General features: G+C 41.0%; 1 protein-coding gene across 1 annotated transcript; it reads right to left on the bottom strand.

Moving 5' to 3' along the window:
• Positions 1–36: 36 nt before the first annotated feature.
• WDFY1 (WD repeat and FYVE domain containing 1) lies at positions 37–26545 on the bottom strand. The gene is made up of 12 exons (XM_005513103.3): positions 26289–26545; positions 18508–18575; positions 18091–18164; positions 16835–16889; positions 14695–14845; positions 12833–12945; positions 10066–10192; positions 8357–8462; positions 5944–6045; positions 4860–4990; positions 3646–3754; positions 37–2921 (listed from the first exon to the last, which is right to left on the bottom strand). The coding sequence occupies exons 1-12, from the start codon at positions 26423–26425 to the stop codon at positions 2862–2864; spliced, it is 1233 nt and encodes a 410-aa protein (XP_005513160.2). The 5' UTR covers positions 26426–26545; the 3' UTR covers positions 37–2861.
• Between the last annotated feature and the right edge of the window lie 223 nt (positions 26546–26768).

Here is a 26768-nt window from a genome sequence, read left to right as displayed (position 1 = left end):
AATGGAAGAAAAGATGGATCATCCAAATAGACCAAGTGAATATCAAGAAATATTTTATTGTACATGTAATCAAAGTTTAAAAAACAGACAAGAAGGAGCAAGGGCCAGATTTATCCAGCGTCTCTTAACTATGCAGGGTACAGAAATACAACTAGAAAAGAATTAGCACATATTAGTACCCTCTGCTCCCCTTCCCTGCCCCAATGAAGGAGGTTATACAAGTGAGATTAGTAATGCTTCAAATCAAGCCTTCTCAGTATTTGCACGCTTGAGCTGATAAAGTATGTTCAGTTTCATGAGAGAGTATGTGCCTTCAAAATAGTTGTTTATAAACAAAATCACTCTCTCTTTAGTGGTTTGTAAGCATTACTCATTCAACACCAAGAGTATACTTAAGTGACTAATGACTTAGCAGCCATAATTGTCTGGTTATATCTGAACTGCTGCTATCTTTAGGTATATTGATTATAGAAAATAGATTCCTACAGGTTTAACGATATGTAGTAGAGGATATATTATCATCTAGTTGCAAGACCATAATGTAAGGTAAGTGGCTGTCAAGAAGCAGAGGAAGTATTCACAGGGACAGGGGAGCTGCATGCTGAGCAGGGGCATGTCAACTACTCAGAACTAAAAAGGCTGAAGCTCAGGAGTGCTAGCTGCAGAGGAGTTACACCTCAGTATCATTGGTGTAAGTTTAAGAACGTCTGGTTTGAAAAATAAGCAATTCATCCCACACCTACATCAATCACTGGGCTTAACTTGTGACCCTAGATCCTCCTTACCACAGCACAGTAGGATCTGGCAAGTTCTACCAATGTAACTCATGTTCTGCCTTACATGCTGCGAGGGAGAAGGCTTCCATTCTCCTCCAGAGCCAGGTAGGAAGCCTGAATGTGAATGCAGAGCATTACCAGGGCTAGCCGCCCCTTCAGCCACTCAGGTTCCTTCCTAATTTACAAGGGTGAAGGATTTAACAGCAAAAAGCTGCAACTTTTCTTCCCCAGTATGAGCTGATTTTCTCTCAACAGCTCAGAAATAAGCCTTCACAAAAAATGTAAGCTATACAGCATGTAGCTAGGGATGAATCAAATCAGCGTGACAAGTGCTAAATCCCAAACTGAAGGCAATACAAATTTTGAGATTCCCACATGAGAGATTTGTTTATTCTTCAGTGGCCCAATAAGCCAACTTCCAGAGAAGGCCCATGGAAACATAGACAAAGCCAGATCCAAAATAACAGTAACTAACATATTCTGGATTCTAATGCCCTTTGGAGACTATCAGCTTTTTGGCTTAAAATGCAAGTGAATCATGATGTATTAACGATACCACGATTTTCATCTATTTCAGCCTACGGCATGGTCCAATGCAGATTATTAGTGTCAAGTTATACACCTAGGACTTGAATTCACTAACACTCATAGCACCATTTGATTGTTGCTGTAAATAAAGACAGTCTAACCCTAAAGTCCTCTGCCAAAAAGAACCTATTACCTCTGATAGTTGTGCAACATCACCTACTCTGTGCCAGCACACCTACCCACATTTTTTTGTCCTCACACATATGCCTCTGTTTTCAGAAAAATCTAAAGAGCTCCAAGCTTAAACTCTGAAACATATTACCTTAGCTTTCGGAATTTCAAAACAAGCTCTCCTTGCAATGTTCAAATGTAGGAAATTCACACAACTGACAGACCAATTTATTGACAATATCTCACTAGTTATTTCCTGTACGTGCCAACTGCACAGTCATAAAAACCTCTCAGCTCTTCTTCATACTTCTCAGCTCTGAAACAGGAAAGGATCAGTACAGGTATCTCAGGATTAACAGACCCAGGTGCAGGCAAAAAAGCAGCTGTTCTGTACCTCAGTAATTATTGCTTGGTATTTATCTGTTTTAAGCAACACCAAAGCAGTATTTGAATTTATGCTGCATTTAAGAAGAGACAGGTTCCCTACCATTACAGAAACATCAGCCTTTCCACAGGAAAAAGTCTCTAAAATTTAGCTGGCCATTTTTTCTTAGCCATTACATTTAACAAGGCCATTCTAACAATATTATAGAGTTGTCAAAGTATATGGCTCATAGCTACAGCCTGTCTTTGAAGTAGATTAGCTGGGCTGCACATTTTCGTAAGAACTACAGAGGTTTACTAGCTATGCTAAAACACTACTTAAAGAGCCTACAATTGTTCGAAGACTCACCAGCTAACTGAACAGAACAGCTGCTCCACAAAAATGATTTAACCCATAACTGAAGACAAACACTACAAGAAAGCCAATAAAGGAAATCTTGTGTGATCAAAGGTTCTTTTACTATCTCATCTGAAAGAAGCTACCTGTCACTTTGAAGTATCTCCTCCTTCCATAGGAATAACCAACATACCTTTTGGAGGCAGTTTAGACAGTGACTGCTCAAAAGTATTTCTACGGAACTGCTTTTTGGAAGAGAAAATAAGTTATTTTACTATTTGCACGAATTGTGAATTTACTACACTCATTTTACTCTAATAATGTTTTAGCTACAAGGTATCTGTACAAGATATATCAGCAGAGATAGCATATTGTTAACACTACATATGTAAACTGAGAAACAACAGGTCCTTCCATCAAGGTGTCGTATTGCAGGTAAGCCTTTTTACATTAGTCCGAGAGGCTGCAAAACTGCACTTCTGCACCAAGGAGATTCCTGGTGAGCCCAACAGAAAAGCCGTGCTCTACATAGGTGACTGTCCATCCTGGAACAGCAGCAGAAGAAGAATCAAGCAACCGTGTTTGCAACAATATTCTTAAGAAGGATTCCATTCATTCGGTGCATATTGCTGTACATAAGGTGCATAAACCTGTCAGGTATGGGATCAGCGTGAAGAGAAGCCAGTTGCAAGGCTGCAGCCAACTACTGGCGTCATGTCCCAGATCTGGAAGAAAATATTGTAGAGAATTACATAGCATTATTATAAGAACTAAGCGTTATTTTTATAAGAGGCACAGAAGCAAACAAAGACCTCCCTGGGCACAAAGTAATAAATCCTGTTTAAACTGTACTTGAGAAAAATATCATGAAGCGTTATACCAGCCTTACAAGCCAAAAGCCAAATTATGGCGCAAGAGTCTTCCAGAAGTTCTCTGTAGGTCTGTTTTTAAAAGTGCTACACAGTTGTTATAAATATGCTTACAGAAAACCAGGGACAGACTGGAACAGTCTCAGTCTTGACTTGCATGGAGGATGTACAGCCTAAGCTCAGCAAGATTCTGCAGCAGCCTGTTTTCCATGTCACTGACATAACCTTGGCTTTTAGTGGCATGCCCCAAGAAGCCAGGGAGCTCAGAGTAAAGGAAGCCTGCACATTTCATCATGTTTGTGTCCTTAAAGCTGTTGCCAGTTTCTCCTACTACTGATGCCTGCTTTGCTTGTCCAGAGGACACCAAAAGTAACCAGTTCTGACAGCTACAGACTCCACATGGTGGAGTCGCAGACTATTTCCTCATTCAGCTGCAGGAACAACAGTCTGCAAGATACACAATTCTTGCTGCCCACAGTCAGCTTTGTAGCAACAGTTGTCAGAAAGAAAAAAAGTATATACTAACATTAGTTCACTATTAAATATCTCTAATAAATGCAGGAAAGAGGTACATTGATACCTTCACAATCCGGTCGCTCCCACAAGTCACCATTAGCCCTCTGGAGATGTCCATGGACATGTGCGAAATGTTGTGTTTTCCTTCATGAAAGGTTGCCAAGGAAGTACGGCTGCAAGAGAAGAATTCAAATGAAAGCCAGCCATCAGATGAAGCTTGATAGCATCATTATAGCAGTGCAAAATAAACTTACAAGAAAATTAACTTGCTCAAGTACTAATAAATCAGTCCTGAGAACTGCAGTGCCATATTAAAGGAGACAGAATTAAATTAGCAAGTCATGCTATGGCATTGCTTGTGTAGTTATACAGGTATATGTGACATTTCCTGGCCTTCTGCAGCCTGACTTCTAGTAATACTAGAGCAGAAGTGGGACACTGCATTAGTAAATCATTCCACTCTTGGTTATAAAGGCAAGCTCGGCTACATTTTTTCCTGCTGGCTATAGTGAGTCAGCTATGGTACAGCACCTCCCTTTTTCAAAAAAGGCAAACAAACAAAACTCCGCCAACCAAAAAAACCAAAACAAAACCAAATACAAACAAACAAAAATACCCCACCAAACACAAACCAAAACCATCAGAACACCAAAACCCAACAAACAACACCACAATAAAAAGTCCCAAACACCCCTAAAATTGGCATCTGATTACTTTGGTCCTTTAGTGTTCCATGTGTCCAAGGAGATGACAAGACAGTGAACAGTAAAATGCTGTTCATAAGATAAAACCGGGGTTCCTTCCTTGCTAAGAAGTGTTTAATGAGACAGTAAATTACGTTTAACCAAAGTTGCTTGCATAGGGCTGTGAAGGACATTCCCGTAGAAACGGTTTTCAGTAAGTGTACACGAACTAATGCATACACATTCTGGTAGCTGTGATGCATTGTCAGGCACCTGTTTAGTAATTTTAAGTGCGATCAACATCCTTTTACCTGAACAGAAATCTTAAGACAAATGTTTCAACTCTAGAACTGGGCTAATGGAAAAGAAGAAGTGGACAAAAAAGTGGTAATACCACATCCGATCCAAATCAGCCTGCAGAGCCAGCTGAGGGATCTCTGCCACTGTAGTGCTTCGAGTGCCCAAGGCAAAGGTGGCCTATTAGGAGAGAGTCAGCTTGGCATGTTTGTGTGGCATTGTGTGTGGATGCGGAGCAAGCACAAGTGTTTCTGCACCTCAGCAGTATTACTTTAATTTATTCCTCCTTAATACTCACTCTTCATCCTTGATTGACTCAAAACAGGAATCACACACACGGACCTGGAACTCAAATCCCATGATTGGGTAACTTGACCGTTTGGTGCTGCACTTGCCACACACTGCTTGCCCACATTTTCTGCAATGATGCTTCATGAAGGAAGAAGAAAACAAACAAACAAAACACATCACTATATTGTGCCAACTGACTACCTTTTCCAGCGTTCACTGAAAAACAAGAACACTTTTGTTTTGTAGCCTGCTAGGAAGCAACCTGTTAGGAAACCCTCTGTTACTTCAAGCAAAGACCAAGGACTCTGGAGTTCTGAACAGTCGTCTTGGCCATTCATGGGTTTACCTCCATACTCTTCCTGTGCATTCTCTTCTCCTTTTGCAAGCTCCTTCTGGGAGAATAGGGGAAAAATAGGCTTCAAAAAGCAACCAAGGAAATAACAGTCTAAGAAAGCCAGAAATACAGGCTGTTTCAAAAAGATGGACCCAACATATTACATAAAAATTTACAAATGGTTTAATGAGTTACCAAGTTTTAGTAACCTTTTTAAAATGTTCTATGTTTCCTCCATCTGCTGTATGGACTGTAAGAGTTTCATTCATGGACAGTTTGTGGTCGCAGAGATAAAGTGATTTCAAATTGGGTCTATCTTTTTGAAACCCCCTGTAGAGGGGTGTCTTGGTGCCTGTCCAGTCCCTCCAAAAAGCAAGCTATATGAAAAGCTTTCATATTCCAGCCCAATAAGAGCAAGGTCATCATTACACCATGTTAGACTGCAATTTTCTCAGTTTTGGCATATTGTATGCCACTTCACACAACACTTTAGGATTAGCTCTAGTGTATACAAATATTCAGATAAATCCAACACAGCACTCCCAGCACAGCTTGCTTTGCCCTGTTTGATATAACTGTTTCCATAGAATTTGGAAATTTCTCAGCACTGCCTAGAAATTGTGACCTCCCAATGAACCCTCACTTCAAAGCAGCAAAAATACCAGCAGTTTAAAAGATCTAACAGCTTTAGTGGTTTTCTATTTGCATTTTGCTTAAGTGCTGAAGCACAGCTAAACACTCAAACAAATGATCTCACCTGTCTCAACCCTAATGTTTTTGTGTCCCACATTTGCTTTATATTCCAGAAGAAAGGTTGTTCACACTTCTGACAGGAATCACTTTCTAGCCATTGAGGAGCCTACAAAAAAGCAAGAGATGCAAGCAATCAGAATTATTTTTCCTTATGCAACAGCCAAGTAAGTTTGTTTGAAGAATCAAAGCAAAGTTTTACTTGGAAAGATGCCCTGTGTCAGCTCTGGACATTAAAACAACAATTGTCTACAGTATAGTGAAGAGGAAATTTAGAACAAAAAAAACTCCAAACACAAGGCTACAGTTATTTGTTACCTATATAGCACCTCTACTCTTTAAGCCCACAGCAGCATGTTATGTTACTGCCTTAATAAGAAAACTAATTCAAACATTTAAATTAAACTTGCTGCAGGCATTCCAAGACTGCTGCTCTGGTTGCCTATGTGATTTTTAAGGGCCAGTGTAATCCCAGTTGTAGAAGCTACGAGGCAGTCATTCCCTTTAAGAGGCAGAGTCCAGAAGTAAACTCTGAAGTAATATCTTTTCTGTTTCCCCAGGATTGCAGTTTGAAATAATTAAGAACTCATCTGCATTTTCCATCCTGCCCACATCTTCACTAAGCATCCCTTCTCCCGCCCACATGTTTTTCCTGACAGAAAGGGACGAGGCCAAATGAAAATAGTTAGAGCTTTCACATATTTCAACACTCTCAGATATTTCAGTTGAGCATCCTTACAAAGGACAAAGACAGGCACAATATTTCTAGTACACAGACTTGAATTAGAACATGTATGTTCTATATTCTTTACACATGTGATGTGGGAATCTCCCTGAAACCCAACAGAAGGAAGGCTGGAACAAAGAAGCTTTTCTTCTCAATTCACTTACATCCATTGTTGATAGAAATAAAGCAATAGTATTGTCAGTTGCACCACCTCTTCAGGAAAATTTTTTAATACCAGATGTCCAGTTCCTGCAACCTTGATTGCATCCCTCTCCTTCCCTCATGCTAGTGGAAAATATTGTAAAGGGGAGTAAGAAGTCCAGAGTGAGGCGTGGGGAGGAGAGCAGAGGAAATTATTGGCCTCTCCACCACAAGTTGCTTCTTTCAGTTACTTACAATAGCATTTTTCATTTAATGGCATTTTTGAGAAGGCAAACCACTCTCTGGTTCCCTCTAGCAGAAAAACATGGTATCTTCCTGTTCTCTTCATCTTAATTTCAGGCATTAAATAACAGGTGAAAACCTGTCAACACTATTACCAACATACAGTTGGAAATGCCCAAGATCAATAGCATGACTGTCAGTGGAGTTACCACTCCCTTTAATCAAAAAAGTCCATCTTTTAGTCTTACATACACTATTGCATATTTGAAGGTACCCTATAACATGACTCACTAGCTAATGTTTCAGAGACAGTGTGTTCATAATTCTTCAAACATTTATTTTCTTTGGTTTTGGACTGTGCTGGATTATGTTCTTCCAATGAGTTCTGAGACATCATGGCTGCTCTAACCACGTTATTTTAATTGTACTAAAACTGTCTATTACTCAGGAGATCCCTTAATTATTGCATGCAGATCCAGAAGCAAAACGGCCACATCTTGTTTTACCAATTGGATTATAAGTAAATTCCTTGCAACTGCAAAGCTTCATAATATCACAAAAGGTTTTAAGATAGATCATCATGCTGAAAATGTTAGGAGCATCACAGACAGCATTCAGTGTGTCTACAGTGACAGCTTAACATGACAGAAAACAGCTCTTAATCACAACACTTGATTTAGGGAAAAGCAAGAGGGCAAGGAAGGCTGAGCCTTATATTCTACTTCATAGTGCAACCAACACTAAATCCTTCCATTATGGTTTAAATAAAGATAGTAGTAATATATATCTTTTCAGCTCTTACGATGGATATGAGCTGATGCAGAAAGAATGTGCACAGCAGGCTCGGTTCGTGTATACTAAGGTCTTTAAAGTTGTCTGGGGACTTAATCTCTACATTCTGAACTGCATCTCAAATACAGCATCTCACTTCTTAAGCTGCTTTGACATGAGTTGAGAACTTATTTCCAGACTGCTGAAGCACAGTCCATTGCTTTCTATACTGCAAAGGCTTGTCTGCTTTAGCGTGTTCCAGCAGCAAGGGCTGTAGCCATTCCAGTGAACACGTTGTCTCACTGCAGTAAGACTCTAAGCAGACCCAGGCCTGTCCTGCATTTCTCCTGCCCTGGGAATCCACCTGGTACAATGCAGTATGGACAGCCACTAGAACAGAGCGGGTTTTAATAATATCATTCATTCTTAAAGTTTCAGGCAATATGAAGAAAACAGGCTGCAGAACTGACTAAGCAAAGCCACATCAGCCCCTGAAAAGGGAAGAAAAAGAAATCTTTGACCTAGGACATGATCTTACCTCTTCTCGGCTGATATCCATGTTCCAAACAGCAATCCCCCCATCAGCTGAACAAGATACCAGCTGCCGTGTCAGCTGGATGTAACAGATAGCCTGTACCTTGTCACTGTAAACAAAGTAGACACTATTTACCCACAAGTATTTAAACAAAGCTTAGTTTCCCAGCAAAGCCCAATTTATCCTTGTAAAGCTACTTAGGAAGCCAAAACTGACTTTCAAACACTTTGGTAAGTCTTCTAAGTAGAGCTATGAAGATGAGTGAACAGATGCTGTCACCTAAGCACTGCTCTACTGTCAGGATGTTGCCTAGCATTCTTACAGGCTTGACCAGAATACCAGAGATACAGTTCCATGTTAACATTTGCTGGCAGTAAGTACTGACAGTGAGCTGAGTGTCAACTGGCTCAGAGTGGGCATGCAAATACTCTTCTGTGTTGGCAAGGAGAGACAGTTATCTAAACAGAGACAACTGAAAAAATAAATATTTGTTTCAAGATACAGCTAGGAAGCAGATGGAGCTTCCATTCTCGCTAGAAATCACAGTAAGTCTGCAGCTGCAAAGCAAAGCAGGCACTCACTAATAAGACAGATTAATCCTAAATAAAGAGTCATGGCAAAATAAGTCTGTCCTAAGAAACTAAACAAAGGATCTCAATAGTATTAGACTGCTTTGCAACATCTACGTTCAATTTTAAAAGCCATTCTGCCTCTCAGAAGAACTTACTGTCCCATTCAGTATGAAGTTTAATGCTAAGTGTGATGTTTGAAGAGAAATTAACAGTTTTATAAGCCTTCAGCAGGACACATGATGCAGCAGTAACAGTGGTACAAAGTCCTCCACTCACTGACTTCAGTTACTTTTTTGTAACCAGTACTCTATTATTAGTTCTTCAGCCATAAAACTAAATCCTCCAGATTTAACAAGAGTTCTAGGGCTAAGGTTATCACTCTTGATCAAAAGTGGATAGAGGCATCTAAGGAATTAGACAAAAGGAAAATACACTATACAAATACATCTTCAAGCATAAACAAGATCTCTACTACCACTGCCTTTCTAAGTAGAATATATCTTCAGTGGCAAACTGCCTGTCAGACTGAATTAAGGCCCTAGATTTAAAAATGGCAGCTAGTGTTGTGTTTCTATAAAGAACTGATTAAATACAGACAACCACCTATCTAATCCACAGAACAGCGGAGATGTGACATGCTTTTCTGAAGTCTAGAGGCCCACCCCTGTAATTCAGCCAGTTTATCACCACACTGATAGAAGGAGACAGAGAACAGGAACATATTGAAGCTTATTCTACATGGGCACATGAACATTCTTATGCATTGATTTTCTAGCCCCACCCTCACAGGCAACATTGTGAAGTATTTACAACACAGAAGCATGCAACTTTTACATAAAGTCCAAGCAAGATGATTTAGGATGTTTATCCACCTCTTTCTATAACCTACTTTTATGTTATATTCTCACTGCTCATGTTTGCTACTTCTAAACCATAGATAAAAAAAAAGAAAAAAGGTTTATCAGTAACGCTTTCCTAGTACTGATTATCCTTCTTGCTCCTCAAAGCCTTCAGAGTTCTGCCAAAAGTTATTTTCTCCACTATTCGCAAAGATTCAAATAGCTTGCCATGCTCTTTAGTCTTCCTGGGACTCTGTTGTCATTATAGAACACGTAGGAAAAACAATACACCATTACATACTGATGTCCCTGGAGCAGCAGAGTTCGCCCCTTCCTTCCACCAATATCCCACATGATTATGCTGTGATCAGAGGCACCGGAGAAGAGCAGTCGTTGAACAGGATCCCACCACAGGGAAGTAATACTTCCTAGGAAAAAACATTATGCAATTAGATCTAAGGGAGTCACTCCCCAACACAATGATGTTCTTCTGGGCTATTAAAGTGAAAGCTGAGGTACTCCTTTACTACAATAAGAGACATTGAAAGCCATAAGGCAAAGGACAGCATGCAACAGCAAAATACAGTCCTGCTAGAGAGGCAAAGAACATTTGAAAACAGAACAAAATATCCCTAATAAGAAAATTAGATACAAAGAATAAGCCAGAAAGTTTAAATGACAAGCTATCTGCCCCTTGTATTTAGGTAGTTGTTAAGAGCTGGCAGGCTGCTATGGGATCTTTGAAGATGAAAAGTACTAAAACTTGCCAAGCAGAGACGGGCATCTACAATGAAGCGGTTGGTGAGCGGTTGCAGGGCAGCACGCAGCATTCACAGGTAAACCAATTTCCTTACATAACCACTTACAACCTCAAAATAGCTGGAATAAGAACCTGACAGTTTTACTGTAGTTAGCAAATCTGGCCACTATGTATTAAATTACAAAACTAAATTTCAGAAGGTCCGACCTGGCTGTGCACCTCATTAGTGAGACACAGAAAGAAAGGAGTCATCTGACAGTAGCAATCTAATACTAAACCCACATGCAGGTAATGTGGACAGGAGACTAAAGAAGTAATTTTGTCACTCATGCTGCCTATAGTTTTGAAGTTGCAGGAATATTTTATTCCCTCACAGACATCCTTCCCTTTAAAGCATCCTCCCATTGCTCAGTGGTAATCAAAAACCCTGTTAGTCTGAAAGCAAGATGAATGGCAATTACAGCCAAAATCAGTCCTTTCCAGCTCTCTGGAGAAAGAGATTTTTTTTCTTGCCTCCTTTAGGGCTATACCATTTTCAGACTGATCCATTTGAGAATTGTTGTCTCCAAGAGAATAGTGACCATCCTCACCATAAAAGGCTGTTTGAGTATTATCTCAGCATTACACAGAGCAGGCTGTTAAATATGGAGAATTCTGGAAGCTGACTGTTGAAGGACAAGTTCTAAAACCCTTTGCACTGCAAAGCAAACCCTGCTTGCTTCTGAAGTCACAGTTAGGCAAGAGCTGGAAAGGAAACAAGATGGAGTCAGATTTTGAAGTCTGGCAAACACAGCTACACTCAAAGAAGAGCTTAATGCCATTTAAGTTTAGAGTTACCAGGCCTTGGGAATATTACACAAATACTGTGGAGGAAAAAAGGTTACACATAATCTGTGTTGTGGTGGGGGTTTTATGTTTGTTTAAAATAAAAGGCAGAGAAGGAAAAAAATGAAGGAGCTACTATTACACCAATTGAAGAAAAACCTGTTTCTGCCCCTCAAATTTAACCAAACCCTATACTGGATCAATTCTTGTTTTGAGTACCACAATCCCCTTAGGGAATTTATATATAAGCCAAAGTCATCTGCTAAACAGACAGGACTGCTGAAGTTGGTGCTTGGAAGCCCAGCGCAACTCAATATATGCACAATTAGTAGTGACATGTCAAGACATAGATGCTATTGTTAGTCTGAAAGCAGTTATCAAGGAGTTGCATTTTAGCACAGACTAGTGCCAAAGCACACAGAGGTAAAGGAGTCTGTACGGCCAGAAGAATTATTTTGCTCTTAACTGAAACAATCTGAAATGCTGCTTGAAAGCAGAAGAGGCATTTATTACTTGAAAAATCTCAGCTTGCCTCCTTCATTCAAAGCCAGCTTTATCGTTTTACAGTCAGCTGCAAATCAGGAGTCTATCCAGCTTCAACAAAGTCTACTCTGTAGTACCAAACAAGGCAGCCTTTTCCAGCAGGTCAGAGACTTATGAGCCAGTAATTCATCCCTACCCAAACTATTCAGCTGATTTGAAAGTTGCCAGTACCACATGGAAGAGGCACTAAGTCTTGTCTCTTTTTCTCAGCACATTATTAAATTACATATTCTTGGGTGATTTGCATTCTTGCCTTACTCATTACAGCAGACAGTAGCTCCATATCATGTTACAGACTATTTGGTTCTTCATCTAAGGACTTCACCTATACCACACAGGATGAGAAATTTGTCTTTGACTAGACAGTTTTGATTCTAAAAGGCTCTCTAAATTTCTTGCATATAGCTTAGCTTCAGCTAAACATAGGAAACTGAACTAGAGCCTCATGAAGACTAATCAGAACAAAGTCTGCATTGGGAAGAATTAAGTGGCTTTTTAGAATCTAGATTGGGAGTTGCTAAAGCTGCTTTAGGTATTTTTATAGTACTACAAGGTCACAAAAAAAAAAAAAAAAAGAAAAGAAAAAGTAATAAATTCTCATCCCTTCTTTTCGACGTTAAGGACACTAAAGCTTTTAAAGGTGGCCATCTAGTGGATAACGTGTGTTTAATTGAATGCATTTGTTTACCTTTAGTTTTCACCTATAATACAAATACCTGTCAGTATTTATAAGGCTAAGATTTCCCATCACCAAGAACATGTCTGTTCTTTAAGAGACGGTTGTATGTACGGCTTTGAACAGTTTGATAACTACTACTCTGCACTAGTTTTTTATCCAATATCTATCCTTAAGAGGTAGATATCCAACTGAACATATCCCGATTTACAAAGAGGTACTATAAGTAGGTCAAGTAGAATTAAGAGGAAAGAGTTATTTTACCTTCATGCCCTTTGAGTGTTGTGATAACTGAGCACGTATTCTGCTCAAGCTTCAGGAGAGTGATCTGCCCAGAATAATCACCAACAAATGCATGCTGAGTTTCATAATCATATCTGAATACCAGTCAAGGTCTTAAGAGTATTTTACAGGACTGAAACAGATAGCCTAGCTGTCAGCTACAGAGTCTGAACAAACTGGAAAAGAACATCTTAATATGTCAGATAAATATTTACATAACTACTTCTAAAGGAGTTGGAGACCATAACAGTAAACCCTTTTCACTCCTCTCTTCTCTTCACCTTTGCCTACATGTGCAGGTAAGACAACATGGAAAATAAGTGAGAAATGTTTTAGAAAACCACTGGAGAAGCCATGAGATAATTCATGCTGTAGTTTAAGGTAAGCTAAGTGTAGCTAGACTGTTTCTAGCAGACATTTACAGAACACACTCATGATCTTCTACAAGAGATGCCAGAACTCCTTAGGCTACTTGTTGCTGTACAGAGCTACCATCAGGAGCACCTCACTGGACACTGAGTGGCATTCAGTCTTACCTACTATATGCTCCTATGAACTCCTAGTTTTCTAACAAAGAAACTTAATTTTAACTTAATAGAAAAGGTCATATTTTTTTTCTCCATTTTCTTAACAAACTGTTCAATTATTTGCAATAGCACTAGCTATAGAACCCACTGAATTCAAACAGTGAGGCTTAGAAGCGCCAGACTGTATTGTGAGCTAGTCTCCTCACACACACACACACAGAGCCCAGTATTAACCCAGTTCTGTGCTGCATTCAGCTTAGGTGAGCTGCATGTGAAATCTTTCACAGGACACAAAGTCCCTGAACTCTAAAACAAGGACAGCGAAAAGAGCAACAGTACAATACAAACCTGTTGGCTCTTCAGTCAGTAAGGCAGGGTCTGTACAGGCGGGAGACCTCAAAGAACAGCCATGCTGCTGGCAACCAAGCAGTTGGCATCCTCTTAGTTTCTTAGCACTACACAGGTATATAGCAATTCTAGAAGTCTTCTTTTTTTTTTTTTCCCAAGAGATGTAGTTGACCTCTTTCAGCTTTTGAATCATGCCACTGCCACATTACTGCCACTAATTCTCATAACAGTACTTCCACTTACTGTCAGGCCACATCTAAACTGCCACCATTAACAAGTGCTAAAAATGTTTTTAGAATTTAAAGTATTTAACTCATCTTCAAATTTTTGATATATGAACTACATTTTAGACTACTGAGTTTGTAAGTCTTTTATGTAGGATAAAGAATACCCTGAAGTACGTACTTACAGCTGAATAGAAAACTGGAGCTCTCAAGCTACAAATGCTGCTGTTAAAACTAATTTGCAGGAAAGTAGCTGCACAGAAACAAATTGCTACCAGCAATGAATAAAGTTTCAATATACCTTGTAGCTTGAAGATAGAAAACATTCATATGAGCAATGACAGAAAAATTAAAGCAGTCCAAAGGGTTTTCCTAACGCTTTGTGCTCTAGAAGAATTAAAATGCACACTGGCATCTGTTGAACAAAGTGACTTGCCTAGGAAGCATGCAGGTCAGGCTGTAGATACAGTTACTAGTCACTTCCACAAGATGCTACAGAAAAACATCTCAAAATTAGGAACCAGTAGACACTGCGATGTCTGCAAGTCATGGTCACAACATCCCCTTCTACCATCTAACAACAGCTAACAGAAATAAAGGTATTAAACATCTAATCAGAATAAGGGTTTTCAGACTTGAAAGCGATCTTGCTCTAGCTTTTTCCAGGAAAAGGAGGGAATAAATTGAGCTAAAAGAACCAAGTATTCTTCCAGTTTCAGGGTAGCACTCAGTTTTCAAAGGATACTGTAGACATGAAGCCCAGGAGGTGAAGTAATGTCTCCCCAGCATAGTCCCACTCCTGGTGCACATCCAGCTGATACACTTGTCATGGCCGGTGCTGATAACCCACTCTGATGTCAGGCAGAAAGTAATAGCAGACACTCGATTCTGATGAGCTGTGGGAAGGAAAAGATTCTTACTTTCTCCTAAAAATCAAAGCAATGCATTCTTATGTCCTAATTCAGCGAGACACAGGTTGAACATGATATCTAAGCAATGTCCCATGGAGATGTTTTTACCATCATTATTATACTTGCCTCTAGGCTGAATTAAAAGGTTAGCATTGTTCTGTGTGGTATTTGCCTTCTGAATGGCTTAAGTGAACCAAGCATGCCAGCCAGTTATTTAAGCCTTTCTCCCACAGAGAGAAGCTGTGTTCAGCCCAAATACCCAGGATGCTCCAGTTAAAAAGCAAGCAAACCCTCAGCTTCCTCTAGTTAGGCTAGGACTTCTGGGGAGAATGTAACACATCTAAAAACCTTAATTGCTTGCTTTAAGTGCCTCTTTTCCTGATCACAGGGGAGCTATGCCCAGATTCATGCTTTCAAGCACCTGAAAGTGTATCTAGTCCAAAGCATTCAAACTGCTACCTGTGACAGCAACCAAATCCCACCCAGCTTTGTTTAGAACACTGCCATTAAGCGTGTGTTCTGGTTTTGTTAAAAACAAGTTTCTCTTTCAGTGAATTTTGCCTGTCAGCTAAAGCCTTCATATTAACTGCATTTTCCTGGAGAACCAGACACATGTTTTGGTAAACCTAGCAATGGAATGCAAACTTATTGATAAGCATGGATGGACATCTCGCGAGAGGGGCAACGAGAAACCTGTGACCAAGAAACTGACCAACTGTGTATAACATTCCATTCACGTGAATACTTCATATAAAAGTGGGAGATCACGAGGATCTCGGCCTTTTCCCTTTTGCCTTTGCTTTTTCCCTTCTGCTTATGGCCGACATTAGGAGAGGACCTTGCTAGTCGTCCCTGCGAACTGAGGCCCAGTGAGAGACTGAATCCAGCTCCGGTTGGCTGCAGAGTCCAATCCAGGACTTTGGGTGCCGGCTCTGCAGTTGCTGAGACTTTCAAGATTGGTTTTGTATATTTTGTATTATTTTCTCTATTCTTATCAGTAGCATTAGTAAAACATTGTTAATTTTTCCTGTCCTGAGTGGGAAAGGGGGAGAGGGAGGGGCAAAAAGGGGGAAGGGGGGGAGAGAGGGGGTTAACAATACATCTGCCAGGGTTTTATTGTCACCCCGCAATCTTAACCCTCGACAGCATGAAATTACATGAACATTAGAAAGAAACCTCCCTGACTCCCAAGATGCAAGTAATTCCCTTGACAGACTTGTCAAGTCATCTTTCTGAGGATAAAGGGAGGTTTTGTTGCTTTAAGAACAACGTCTTTTTCTCCGAAGCAAGAACATTGCTGCTATCAGTGTCAGGCAGGGAGTCATACCACAAGCTGCACTTTGTCTCACTACATAATCTGCAGTCTTGAAGAATCTCCTTCGGGTCTTTCACGTTAATATTCCAATTTTAACCAGCAATCGAGTTTTGTATTTCCTTTGAAGATGTGCAGGAAAATGCTGAAATTTGCATTTCCATAAACATGAGAACAATCTCTGTTCCCTATGTACCAAAAAAATAAGGTCTTTTTCATCCCTGTTGCCCTCCTAAGATGACAGAGAAAGCAAGGACTGTCCTCAGCTAGAAGTAACCAAGCTCAGTGATTACAGAAAGTACGGATGGAAATTGCAAATACCCCAGTGCACCTTTAGAAAGCTCTTACCCTAATGTTAATGTAGTATAATTACTTGAAGAGCAAAATCTGAACTCACTAGTTCTGACTCATTACACTGGCAGGCTAATGACGTACTGAACTTAGTGATAATGACTGCAACGCAGAGTCAGCTGACTAAGGATTACTCAATAACAGAACATTTATCTTATGGCTGTTATCCCCAACTAAATTACAGCTAGAAAGTCAGTCAGATTTAAAGCATATTTGGACTTGAGTGATCTGTGACAGTGTCCTGTTTTGCAAACATTTCAGATGCCTCCCCTTCACATAAATGTTAGCGTAGACATTGGTTAACAGTTTACCTGGATAGGTCTTCACAAAGTTCATCTTATTAAAGTCCTCTGAAATATGAAACTCCTAAAAGCAAAGTGGAACCATTAGAAAAGATACCACAGCAATACTAATATCCAAAAAAGAGTAGTAACCTCACAAGTCAAAATTTGCATAGCAGCAATATATCTCACTAAAAACTAGCAGTTTCTCAGGCTGGGGTATAACACGCTGACACACCAACTACAAATTAAGGTTATTAGTGAACTACATTTTCAACAGGGAGCATCCTTTCAGAACCAAATTTGCTGAAGGAAGATTATAGGAAGAGATAAAATCTCATTTGTCCCTAGCAAGAACAAACAAAATTGTATCTTGCAGTATTTAGGATTTAACTATCTGGGACTTCATAACGGACAGCTTTAAGTAAGTGTTCTCTATTTGATCCATTAGGCTTACTGAAATTTTAAGTGTCTCAGCTTACAAATTAAAGTAGTTATCACTAGAATCAATATTCTATGCAGTTCTGAGTAGGCCATTCACAGTAGTTACCAGTAAAATCACTTTATGATGCTCATGTAGTATGCTGGTTCTTTACAGAACAGCTATTTTGACCTTATTTTCATAGAGAAAGGAAACCATTAAAGCATCTGAGAGTCACAAGACTACCTCTTTTGCCAAGAAAAGTGGGAAAGAATACAGACCCACTTTCTGTTCTGCCATATGTATCTGCTCTCCAGGAAAGGGAGAGCATTACAGCACAAGTACAGAAAGACAGAAGGAAGACTTCTCAGAAGAAAACAAAACCAATTCTGCCTCTTGGAATTTTAGAGCTAGTATTGAAATTTCTACATCATAAAAAGATTTGCAGTAAGAAAATCCAGAGACAGGTGCATGGCAATACAGGCAGATCCATGTCCCTGACCAGATGCAAGCTAGCCGCAGTTCACAACCCCTGTTAGCGCCCTGTCATGGCGCTCTGCCCAGCTTAATGTACTCCTCAAAATAATTCCTTGATGAAGTATAATTGTTTGGGCCCACTGCTACACTAATGGCCCAATGACTTCTTGAGGCTAGCTGGCTCACATCTAGCCAGAAGAACCCTTGTTTATTTGCAGCCCTCCCATGTACATCTCAGGTGAACTGCCAAGAAGTTCAGCCATTTAGTAGTAGCTGCATTCCAAAGAGGGAAAGAAAACAAATCGTCAGCTGCAAGCAACTGCCTGGTGCTCACAGACAATCTAACCAATTTTAATTTGCATTCGGAAGAAAAGTCACAGCAACATACCATGATAGCCCCGTTATCCTGGCCTACAAATATTCGTCTGCTGTCATGATGATAAGCCATGGCTGAACATGGTGCTGTCAAAAAAAAAGGCAAGTACATTACAGTTATTGAAACAGAGGTATTAGGATACACATAATGAGTTATTTGCCAGCATTTGAGACACCTTCCACTGCAAATCCACACAGTGATTTACCTAGTGAAGGATCTGGTTCTGACAGAATACTGCCTTAGAACTCACCCAACAGGCAGCTACTTTCAAATTAAAGTCTGAGCTAGAGTTGCTGAAAAGTTCCTGAATTCAAGATCTAGTGAATCCAGCACATGGGGAAATGGGAGAGAGGGATTCCCACACACAGCACTGGCACAAAATCCTGGCTATGCTTGGCCATCACTTACCATCTCCAGCACTGTACTTACATGACATGGTGTGATAGATGCTGGGCCAATATTGTCCACTGTCTCTCTTCAGCCATACTCGTATTGTTCTGCATCATGGGAAGAGCAGGAAGAAGACAGTTTTAAGTAAGTGCATCATCCCTTGCATCTGAATCAGTTCATTACTTCTATAGCAGCTCCAAGCCTCTTAGCTTTTGTGCTACTCAAACATAATAATTAGAGGAAAAACATAATGGAAATAATAGTACGCTAACGTAACAAGAATAACAGTACTAAGAATAGCCACCCTTGGATTCTACAAAACTCTTTATAGATGGAGTTTCGGTAAGTACGAAATGGAACTACTATTTCAGCTGACCTCAGATACTGGTACATATTGGACCCCTTTAATTCCTTCTCCTTGGCTCCAGCTGATTTAAGTCAAATTCAAGTTGCAGGAACCTTCCAGCTTTGGCAGAGCAAGCCACAGCTTGTTTTATAGGAAGTTAAGTGTTTGATACATTAAAAAAAATATATATATATATATAAATATATATATATATATAAATCTATATATAAATATATATAAAAATATATATATATATATATAAAAATAAATATATATATATATATATATATATAAAGAATCACAAATCATTCCATTATGGAAGTCTGAACTTTTACGGCTTCTCTGTGCAACTCAACCTTCAGCAAGCCACGTACTGAATATTAGTAGCAGAAGTACCTCATTCTCCAGATCAGCACATTACTGACATATCCATCCCCAAATATTGATGTATAGATCCATAGTGGACATCATATCCAGTTCAGTTTTATTTCCCCTAAGCCACGCCTCTGCTCCCTCATGTAGAAACACAAAGGACAAGCAATGTTACTGCCACTGCTCCTCTGGTCTAAATATAAAGAGGACTGATTAGCCAGTCAAGTGGGAATTGAAAGTAGTTGACAAGATGACTTGGATAGCATATTAAGGCTCTTTATAAAATTGATTTTAGTTTGTAACCTTCCAGAATCAGGGGGGAAAGGAAAAACATTTAGCATTATACCACTCTCATGACTGGCAGAAGGGATATAAGAGAAACAGCAAGGAAGTGGAAAGTTTTTGTCATTTAAAAATATTTCCACAATAGGCACATTTCACGGGAATCTACGTCAAGAAGTTAAGAGCACGCATGTAGACAACACCGTTAAGGTTATTTTAAGCCTTCTTGAAATTTCCTCTCCAAATAATTGTTTGCCTCCTTGTTACTGTTTAAACCCAACTTCCTTATTCCTAAATAGAAAGCTAAACAATCTGTAAATATGTTTACCTGGAAACACTGTCAAGAGACTTCATTAAGATGAGTTGTTCTATTTACTTTTAGCTAAAAAAAGACCTAGTACTTTAATTTTTTTAGAAAAAACCTAAGGGATAGGTTTGCTAAACATGATATAGGATTGCTACTAAGAATTTAACAAAAAGAGCACAGGAGAAGACTGATATCTTGCATCAGAACTAGAATTTTTCTGGTAGCATTCTCATTTTGTAATCCATTTAAGGGCTTTTCTTTAAAAGACCACTTAAAAATAAAGCAGACAATACCCACCCTTAATGTACTACTTTCCTTTTCTAAACCTTTAAATCAATACAGCTGAGTACACACTGCCTCAAAACAACAATTTTCAGCTTTGAATCAAGTCAATTTTCCACCAGTTCAGTGGCAAATGCATTTTACTCTGGTCCATTAAACATCAAGACTGTATCTTAAAAGCTGTCACTTCCCCTTTACAATAACCCACACCCTGCCTCATGACCAGAAAGTAAAGGCTTCAGAAGAGCAGTTGCTATTTCTTAGTAACATGAGAAAGCAAAAGAAACAATGCTTCCAAGTCATTCTTACCACACAAATGCCAGTGGTAGTGTGAGCTAGCACCTGTGCATTTTAATGGTTTTTAAATATGCTTTTTAAAGCAGCAACATCATACTCAAACCACTCTGAACATCTCAGATAGTAGCTTCCACCCTTATTAATTCCACTTTCACTTCTAGCCAAAAACATGTAATTTTTTTTTATATAAAAAGACTATTAGTTATCATAGTGATTGTGGCCATGCATTGCTGATCTTCCCAAAGTAGACTTTGTTTCCTCTCAGTGTTATGGTTGATTATACTAAACCAGGAATTAATATAAAGGAAGCAAGCATTTGCTTTTTCTAAACAAGCAGCATCCCGGAAATACAATTTGTGCACTGATCATCAACAATACAGTCCCCCACTAAAGTGGAAAGTCTAAGCAAATACCTGAAAGAGATAGTAAAATTAACTTCCAAAAGCTTCTTATTTTGGTTTAACATTAAGACTTTGCTAGCCTCATGCTTGCAAAGATAAGGTGTAAGATAGCTTTATACAAAGTTCTGATTGAGCAAAATTTGAAGAGATTCTTTCACAGTAGTTTGCAAATAATCTGTGCCAAAACTCCACTTCTCCTTGATTCTCTCTCCTACACACCTGCTGTTGTGGTGCATCTCCTTTTGTTAGGACAAATCAATTTGTGAAATTGAAAGGGCCAAGAAAGACAGGTTTGTTCGACAGCAGTATCAGGAAAGGATGTAAAAATGTTGAAAGTCATTAAGAAGCTATAGATACAGATAGACACAGATACATACTTTTCAAATTACAGTAGACTTAGATATCTGAAAGTGTCAGGGGAAAGTAAAACAAAACTAAAAAAGACCTCCAAACTTCCCTAACGTTGATTATTGAACCAGAAGTTGCTTTTAGCTGGAGAGCACGTACATTTACAGAGCAAATCAAAGGGCTTTTTTGTTTGGTTGGGTTTCTTTACATAATATAAAGAAACACACAAAAGCCATCTTTAAGCAATACTGACTGTAGCCCTACCTATTTCTGAGGTTTTCCTTATCCTCAATTGCTGTTTCTTTTACAGACTGAGTTAGCACCCAACAGTGCTGGAAAAAAAAACCTGGAGTTTGAGAGGAGAGAAAATCCTTCAGTGTTCCAACAGTATTTGTGCTCCTGACACATAAGATGCCCCCTAAGAGCCAACTGCATGTATGTCAGAGAGAAAGAAGTGATGGAAGATTAGCAGGCAAACCCAAAATTGTTATGACACAAGCGCTACTTCAAGTACTGCACAGCTACACTAGCCCTGGTTCAAGCACTGCATCTTCCTAACACCTTCAAACCACTCACAATTACCTTCCCATCTGAAATCAACCACTAGCAATTGCTTTTGTAGCAAGAACAGACTGCATTTTTTTGGTAGTCAAAATAAACCAGAGGTATTTATACTGCTATTGACCACGTTCCCAAAACATGGAATTAGGAATCTGGTTTAAGCACAGTGCAACGCAAGCTCAAGAACACAGCTTGCAGCTGATGCTTTTTATCAAATTTCTGTCACTAAAACATTAGTTTTGACCAATATTTAAGTTCCATAACTGAAAAAAATAATACTGCAATTTAAGCAGCAGTTTCAATGCAACAGCAGCTGCTGATGGTCACAGAACACCAACATTCAGATGTGCTAGTGACTTTAGAGACCTTGTCAGCCTGTGATAAGTATAATACCACCATTTTGCATCTAGGGTCTTGTACACTAGCTTTACAATCCCTCAGCATCCCCAGCTTCAGCTGGGAAACACTCATCTTGCCTTAGTTATCTGTCTGCTGAGAACAAGGACAGTAAGGCCAAGTCCAGAGATGTGACGGTATCACAGACCTGCGCAGCCCACACTGGACTATCTCAGCTGCCAGAAAACAGGAGCCAGCCAGAAGCAGGCGGATCCAACTCACAGCTGGTACCCAAGCTGCCTGCCCAGGCTGAGGGACACACTGCAACAATTCCAGACATTGTCTGGGAGCCATGGTCAGGCAAGATGCCCGTAGGGACACAGAGTTAATCATCCTTTCTAGGTTAAATTCTGAGAAAGTGACACAGATGGCAAGTATCCTGCCAAAAAATTACACTGGGAAATTTTCCTATTTAACTCCAGCAGACATTCTTGCTTCCCTTTTTGGCTTCAAAGACTAGTATTGGTATTCACAGATCTACTATGGCATCTTTTGTACCCTCAAAAAACCCTGGAACCATTACTTCTCATTCTAGGAAATATTTAAAATAGAAAGAACTACAACTCCTCTAACTAGAGGATAATCCACAACATTCCTGGAGAATGTTTGTGCACCACTGTTTTCCTCACTCAATTTGTACACACATTCCCCAGGTTATTAAGAAATACTTTGCAGCCTCAGCTGTATTAAGATCTAATCAAAAATACTTTGGTGTGTACTCTTTCGGTACACTGCACAAAAGGCACACAGCAGCTCTTTTGCTTCTTGAACTCTGTACTTTGCTTGCTGCTGGCAGCATGATCAGTTATGCAGTATTAACACCTACACCCCATTTTTAGTGAACAAACAGGAGAGCAAGAAGTTTGGTAACATGTTAAACTCTAGGTGACAGATATGTGAGTGAGTAGGCTTTGATCTGATGTAGGAATTATCCCAGATTAGAGATAATACAGTGCAACTGTTTCTGAAAGTTTAAAGATCTAATTAAACTGCCAGGGGCCCAAAGCTTCTCTTAGAAATGTACACACATCAAAGGTGGGTAACACCTCTGCTCCCCTTGCACAGGTCTGTATCTGACATCAAAACTTGCCCAGATAAAGATGCATCTGCATCCTTGGCCCTTATCAACACAGTCTATCAACACAGGTCAGACTGCTGACCTTCAGTGTCAGAACTTTACATTTAAAGGTTGGTATTGCCTGCTACAGTGAAGCCTCTGCAAGCCTGTCCCAGGAAATTCTGCTCAGGTTTAACCCTTGAAAACTGCTATTTCCTCTTCTCTCCTTCAAGAAGCACATCAAAATAAACCAAACACGAACATGTTAAGATTCAGTCCACACTGGCACCTGAAAGGTGGGTGCGTTCCACTTCAGCCTGCACAGTACTAAGGCACCAGAAGAACTGCACGTAAGAGTGGAGTAAAAAGGAAGCTGCTCAGACCCATTCACAACTTGTCATCCAACATGTACTACAGAAAGTCACTTCCACAGGAAGGGAAGAGACCAACAAAGACCATCTTTCAATCAAAGCTAGAAAACACACCTAACACATCCAAGTGTCACCACTTGCGGCCAGCTAGGTACAAATACTGCTGTGGTTCAACAAGGAGCCGTAGGTACTACTGCTTTGAAGGGTCAAGATTTAAATCCTGCTGCTTTTACATAGACATTACTTCAGTGAAGGGAGCCATCTACCTCTTTACCAGGCATGAAATTTCATTTTAAGCTATAAGAAGTCCTACTAAGCTGTAAAATCAAGTTCTGAAGAGGCAGCCACTGTTCTGTGGAGTCACAAAACTCGATTTCCCTTAAACAGCCACCTTTCAGGGCACACATTGCACAGTATGATGTCCTACAGTCTAAGAGCATGAAAGCATTTAATATGTCAATATCTAATTGTACAGTTTGAGAAGCACACATGCCATTTGTCCTCTGATCCTGTTCATGCTGTGCTGAATGCTTCCAGCACCCCAACCTCCAGCATTCTGGAAGCCTGAGAAAGATTACGAAGATATCTTCACATGCTAGAAGTTGACAGTATAAGCACAACACTAATTTTAATATGCTTAAGAGCACTACTTTGATGGCCCATTACAACAGGCACTCAATCTGATGGCTGAAAAAAATATTTTTGAGGAATAGGAGCCTGAATCCAAGTGCTTCAGAAACATATTTTCGAATAACCTTTAAACAACATAAGGAATCTTTGGCTTCAGTTACCCCAAACTTATAGTGTGTGTACTTCAGGCTTTTAGAATGTAGTGATGAGTTTTTCCTCCAGCCCTGACAATTGAAAGCTCCTCTAAGAATTAAGTGTACTAATCTTCAGGAAAAAAAAAAAAAAAAAAAAAGTGTGTGGGAGGGCAGAATCCAATTACCACATTAAAGAACTACTACTACAAATTCCACTACTTCTACTGCCTGTTTTCTAAAGAGTTCAACTGGCACTTGAAAACAATTCTTAGCATACCAATGAAAAATACATTCTTATCACTTAGAACCTCTCCACAGGCACTGAAGATAGACTAGCACTTTCTGATTTCTCAGAGGTGCTGATAATCAGCTTCAGTAAGTGCGGCTATAGCTTCCCATTTTTAAGATCGGATTTACGTTGCCTGCTCACTGAGAAGTCTGAAAAATTTGGCAGTGTTTCTACCTGATCTGCATAAGAGCTCCATGACACATCCTGTACAAAATCTGTTGCTTTAATGCCAGCTGATTAAAACCTAACAATATCTGGTAACCTTCACTTAAATCAGGATAAGTTTACACCCTTTGCACTTGATTTGTTCCCTCTCCCCTACAAATCCTGAATGCCTTGGCTAACAGTAAGCTTATAAAGTTAGCATGTGCTTTTGCTAGCTGGTTTGTTTGCTCCTTTTGACCTAATAACAAATGCAAAAAAAAAAAAAAAAAGTTTACTGGTTCAGCTAACACTGCGGCTCTTCTGACTTCCAGCACTCATACCCTACTATGTGTCATAAGGTCAGGCTTTTCAAACTAGAATTCATGCAAAAATTAATCCAGATTAAGTTTTAAAAGTTTTATATTACAAGAGTAAAATTATCCCCCCACCAAGCTACCTCTCAAATAATGCACTTTCATACTTTAACATGCTCTTTTCAAACACTGCTGCCGTTTCTGGACGGGACCTCTTAAGACGCATCTCCTACTCCTCTTCACATTTAAAAGTCACTTTCCACATGGCATGGGGGAACTTCCAGCTCTCACCAACACACTGCAGACCCCTCACCTCTCTCCTAGTCAACAGACCTATGTGCTACCTGCTTCCTCATTTCCACTTTCATTTGCTCTGAATAACTGCTTAATGACATTATCAACTTCTGTGACAGATGTTTCACATGCTACGTGAGCCAGTGCCAAGGATCAGGATGAGTCTCTGAAGACATTTTCCCTTCCAAGCAGAAGCCATTGTCCTCAGCAGCCCATACCACCTCAGATCCTCACCCCTCGAACTGTTTCAGCCAGAATGAAGCAGGTTTGAGCCATCAGAACGGGCTTGTTTTGGCTGCAGCAGGTCGGGGAGCTTCCCCTCTCCAGACACACAGGGGAAGCTGTAAGGTGCCTACAAGCGATTTAGCCAGCACAGCTGCAGGCAGAGGAAAACGCGTTCTCAGTTTTTCGGTTCTGCCCATCACCGCTGCAGAGCCCTTGTACGCACACAAACGAGCAGCACGTTTCCATCTCGTTCGCAGGGCCTGCAGGCACACACAGCACAGCAGCGCTTTCCGATGGAGGAGCCGCTGTCCGCTCCCGCAGCCGGCCGGGCCGAGCCGCTGTCGCCGAGACAGCCCCCGGTTCGCGTTATTTTCCTCCAGCGAACTTCAGCTTCGGTTGTTTCCTCACGGCCGCAGGCAGAGCCACGGCTCCGCGCCTCCGGCAATCTCACAGCCTAAACCCTTATTTCCCCGCCGCCCCACCCCAGCGCTCCGCTCCCCGGTCCAGCCCGCTCCCGCCACCTTCCGCGGGGACCGGCCGGACCGCGCCGCTGCGCTCCGGACCGGGGGCTCATCTCCCTCGCCAGGAGAGCAGACCGCCAACTGGAGGGAGCGGAACCTCCCCCCGCCCAGGGGCCGCCCGGGCCTGCCCGCCCGCTCCTGCTCCCGCCAGCCCCTCGCTGAGCCCCGCCAGGGAGCAGGTCCTGAGGGGCCTCACCGCCCCGTGAGGCGCCTCGGCGGGCCGGGCCGCGGCCGGTGGCCTTCACTCACCTGTCCTCGCTGGCCGTGATGACCCCGTCCTCCTTGGGGATGAGGAGCGCGGCGCTCACCACGTCCTGGTGCCCCTCGACCTTGCTGAGGAGGACGGGCCGGCTGCTCTGCGGCCGCGAGTGGATCTCGGCCGCCATGTTGCCGCGGGACCGGCTCGGCGCCCGTCAGCTGACGGCGCGGGGAAAGCCCGGCGGCCGCCGTAACGCTGCGTGTAGCGGCGCCGCCCGGCGGGCCGAGGTGCCCTGTGTAGCGGCGCACTCCCAGCCGCACGCTGACGTCATCTCTGACGTATGCGGGCCGGCGCCAGGCGTATTCTCTAGAATAGAAGAGCCGATAGGTCGTATTTCGTGGAAGAGCGGGAAATCGAATTTTTTCCCGGGGCTGTTGGTGGGGTCTCTGGAAGCCAGCCCGGTGTGGGGAAGTGTCATCTCCAGGAGGGATGTGGCTTCCCAAGGAAGACAAGGTGGCCTTGGGTCCAAG

This window comes from Columba livia, chromosome 9 (assembly GCF_036013475.1).
Source record: "Columba livia isolate bColLiv1 breed racing homer chromosome 9, bColLiv1.pat.W.v2, whole genome shotgun sequence".
In the NCBI taxonomy this organism is placed as follows: domain Eukaryota; kingdom Metazoa; phylum Chordata; class Aves; order Columbiformes; family Columbidae; genus Columba; species Columba livia.
The sequence above is the reverse complement of the archived record's forward strand: the minus strand, read 5'-3'. Positions and strand labels throughout refer to the sequence as shown.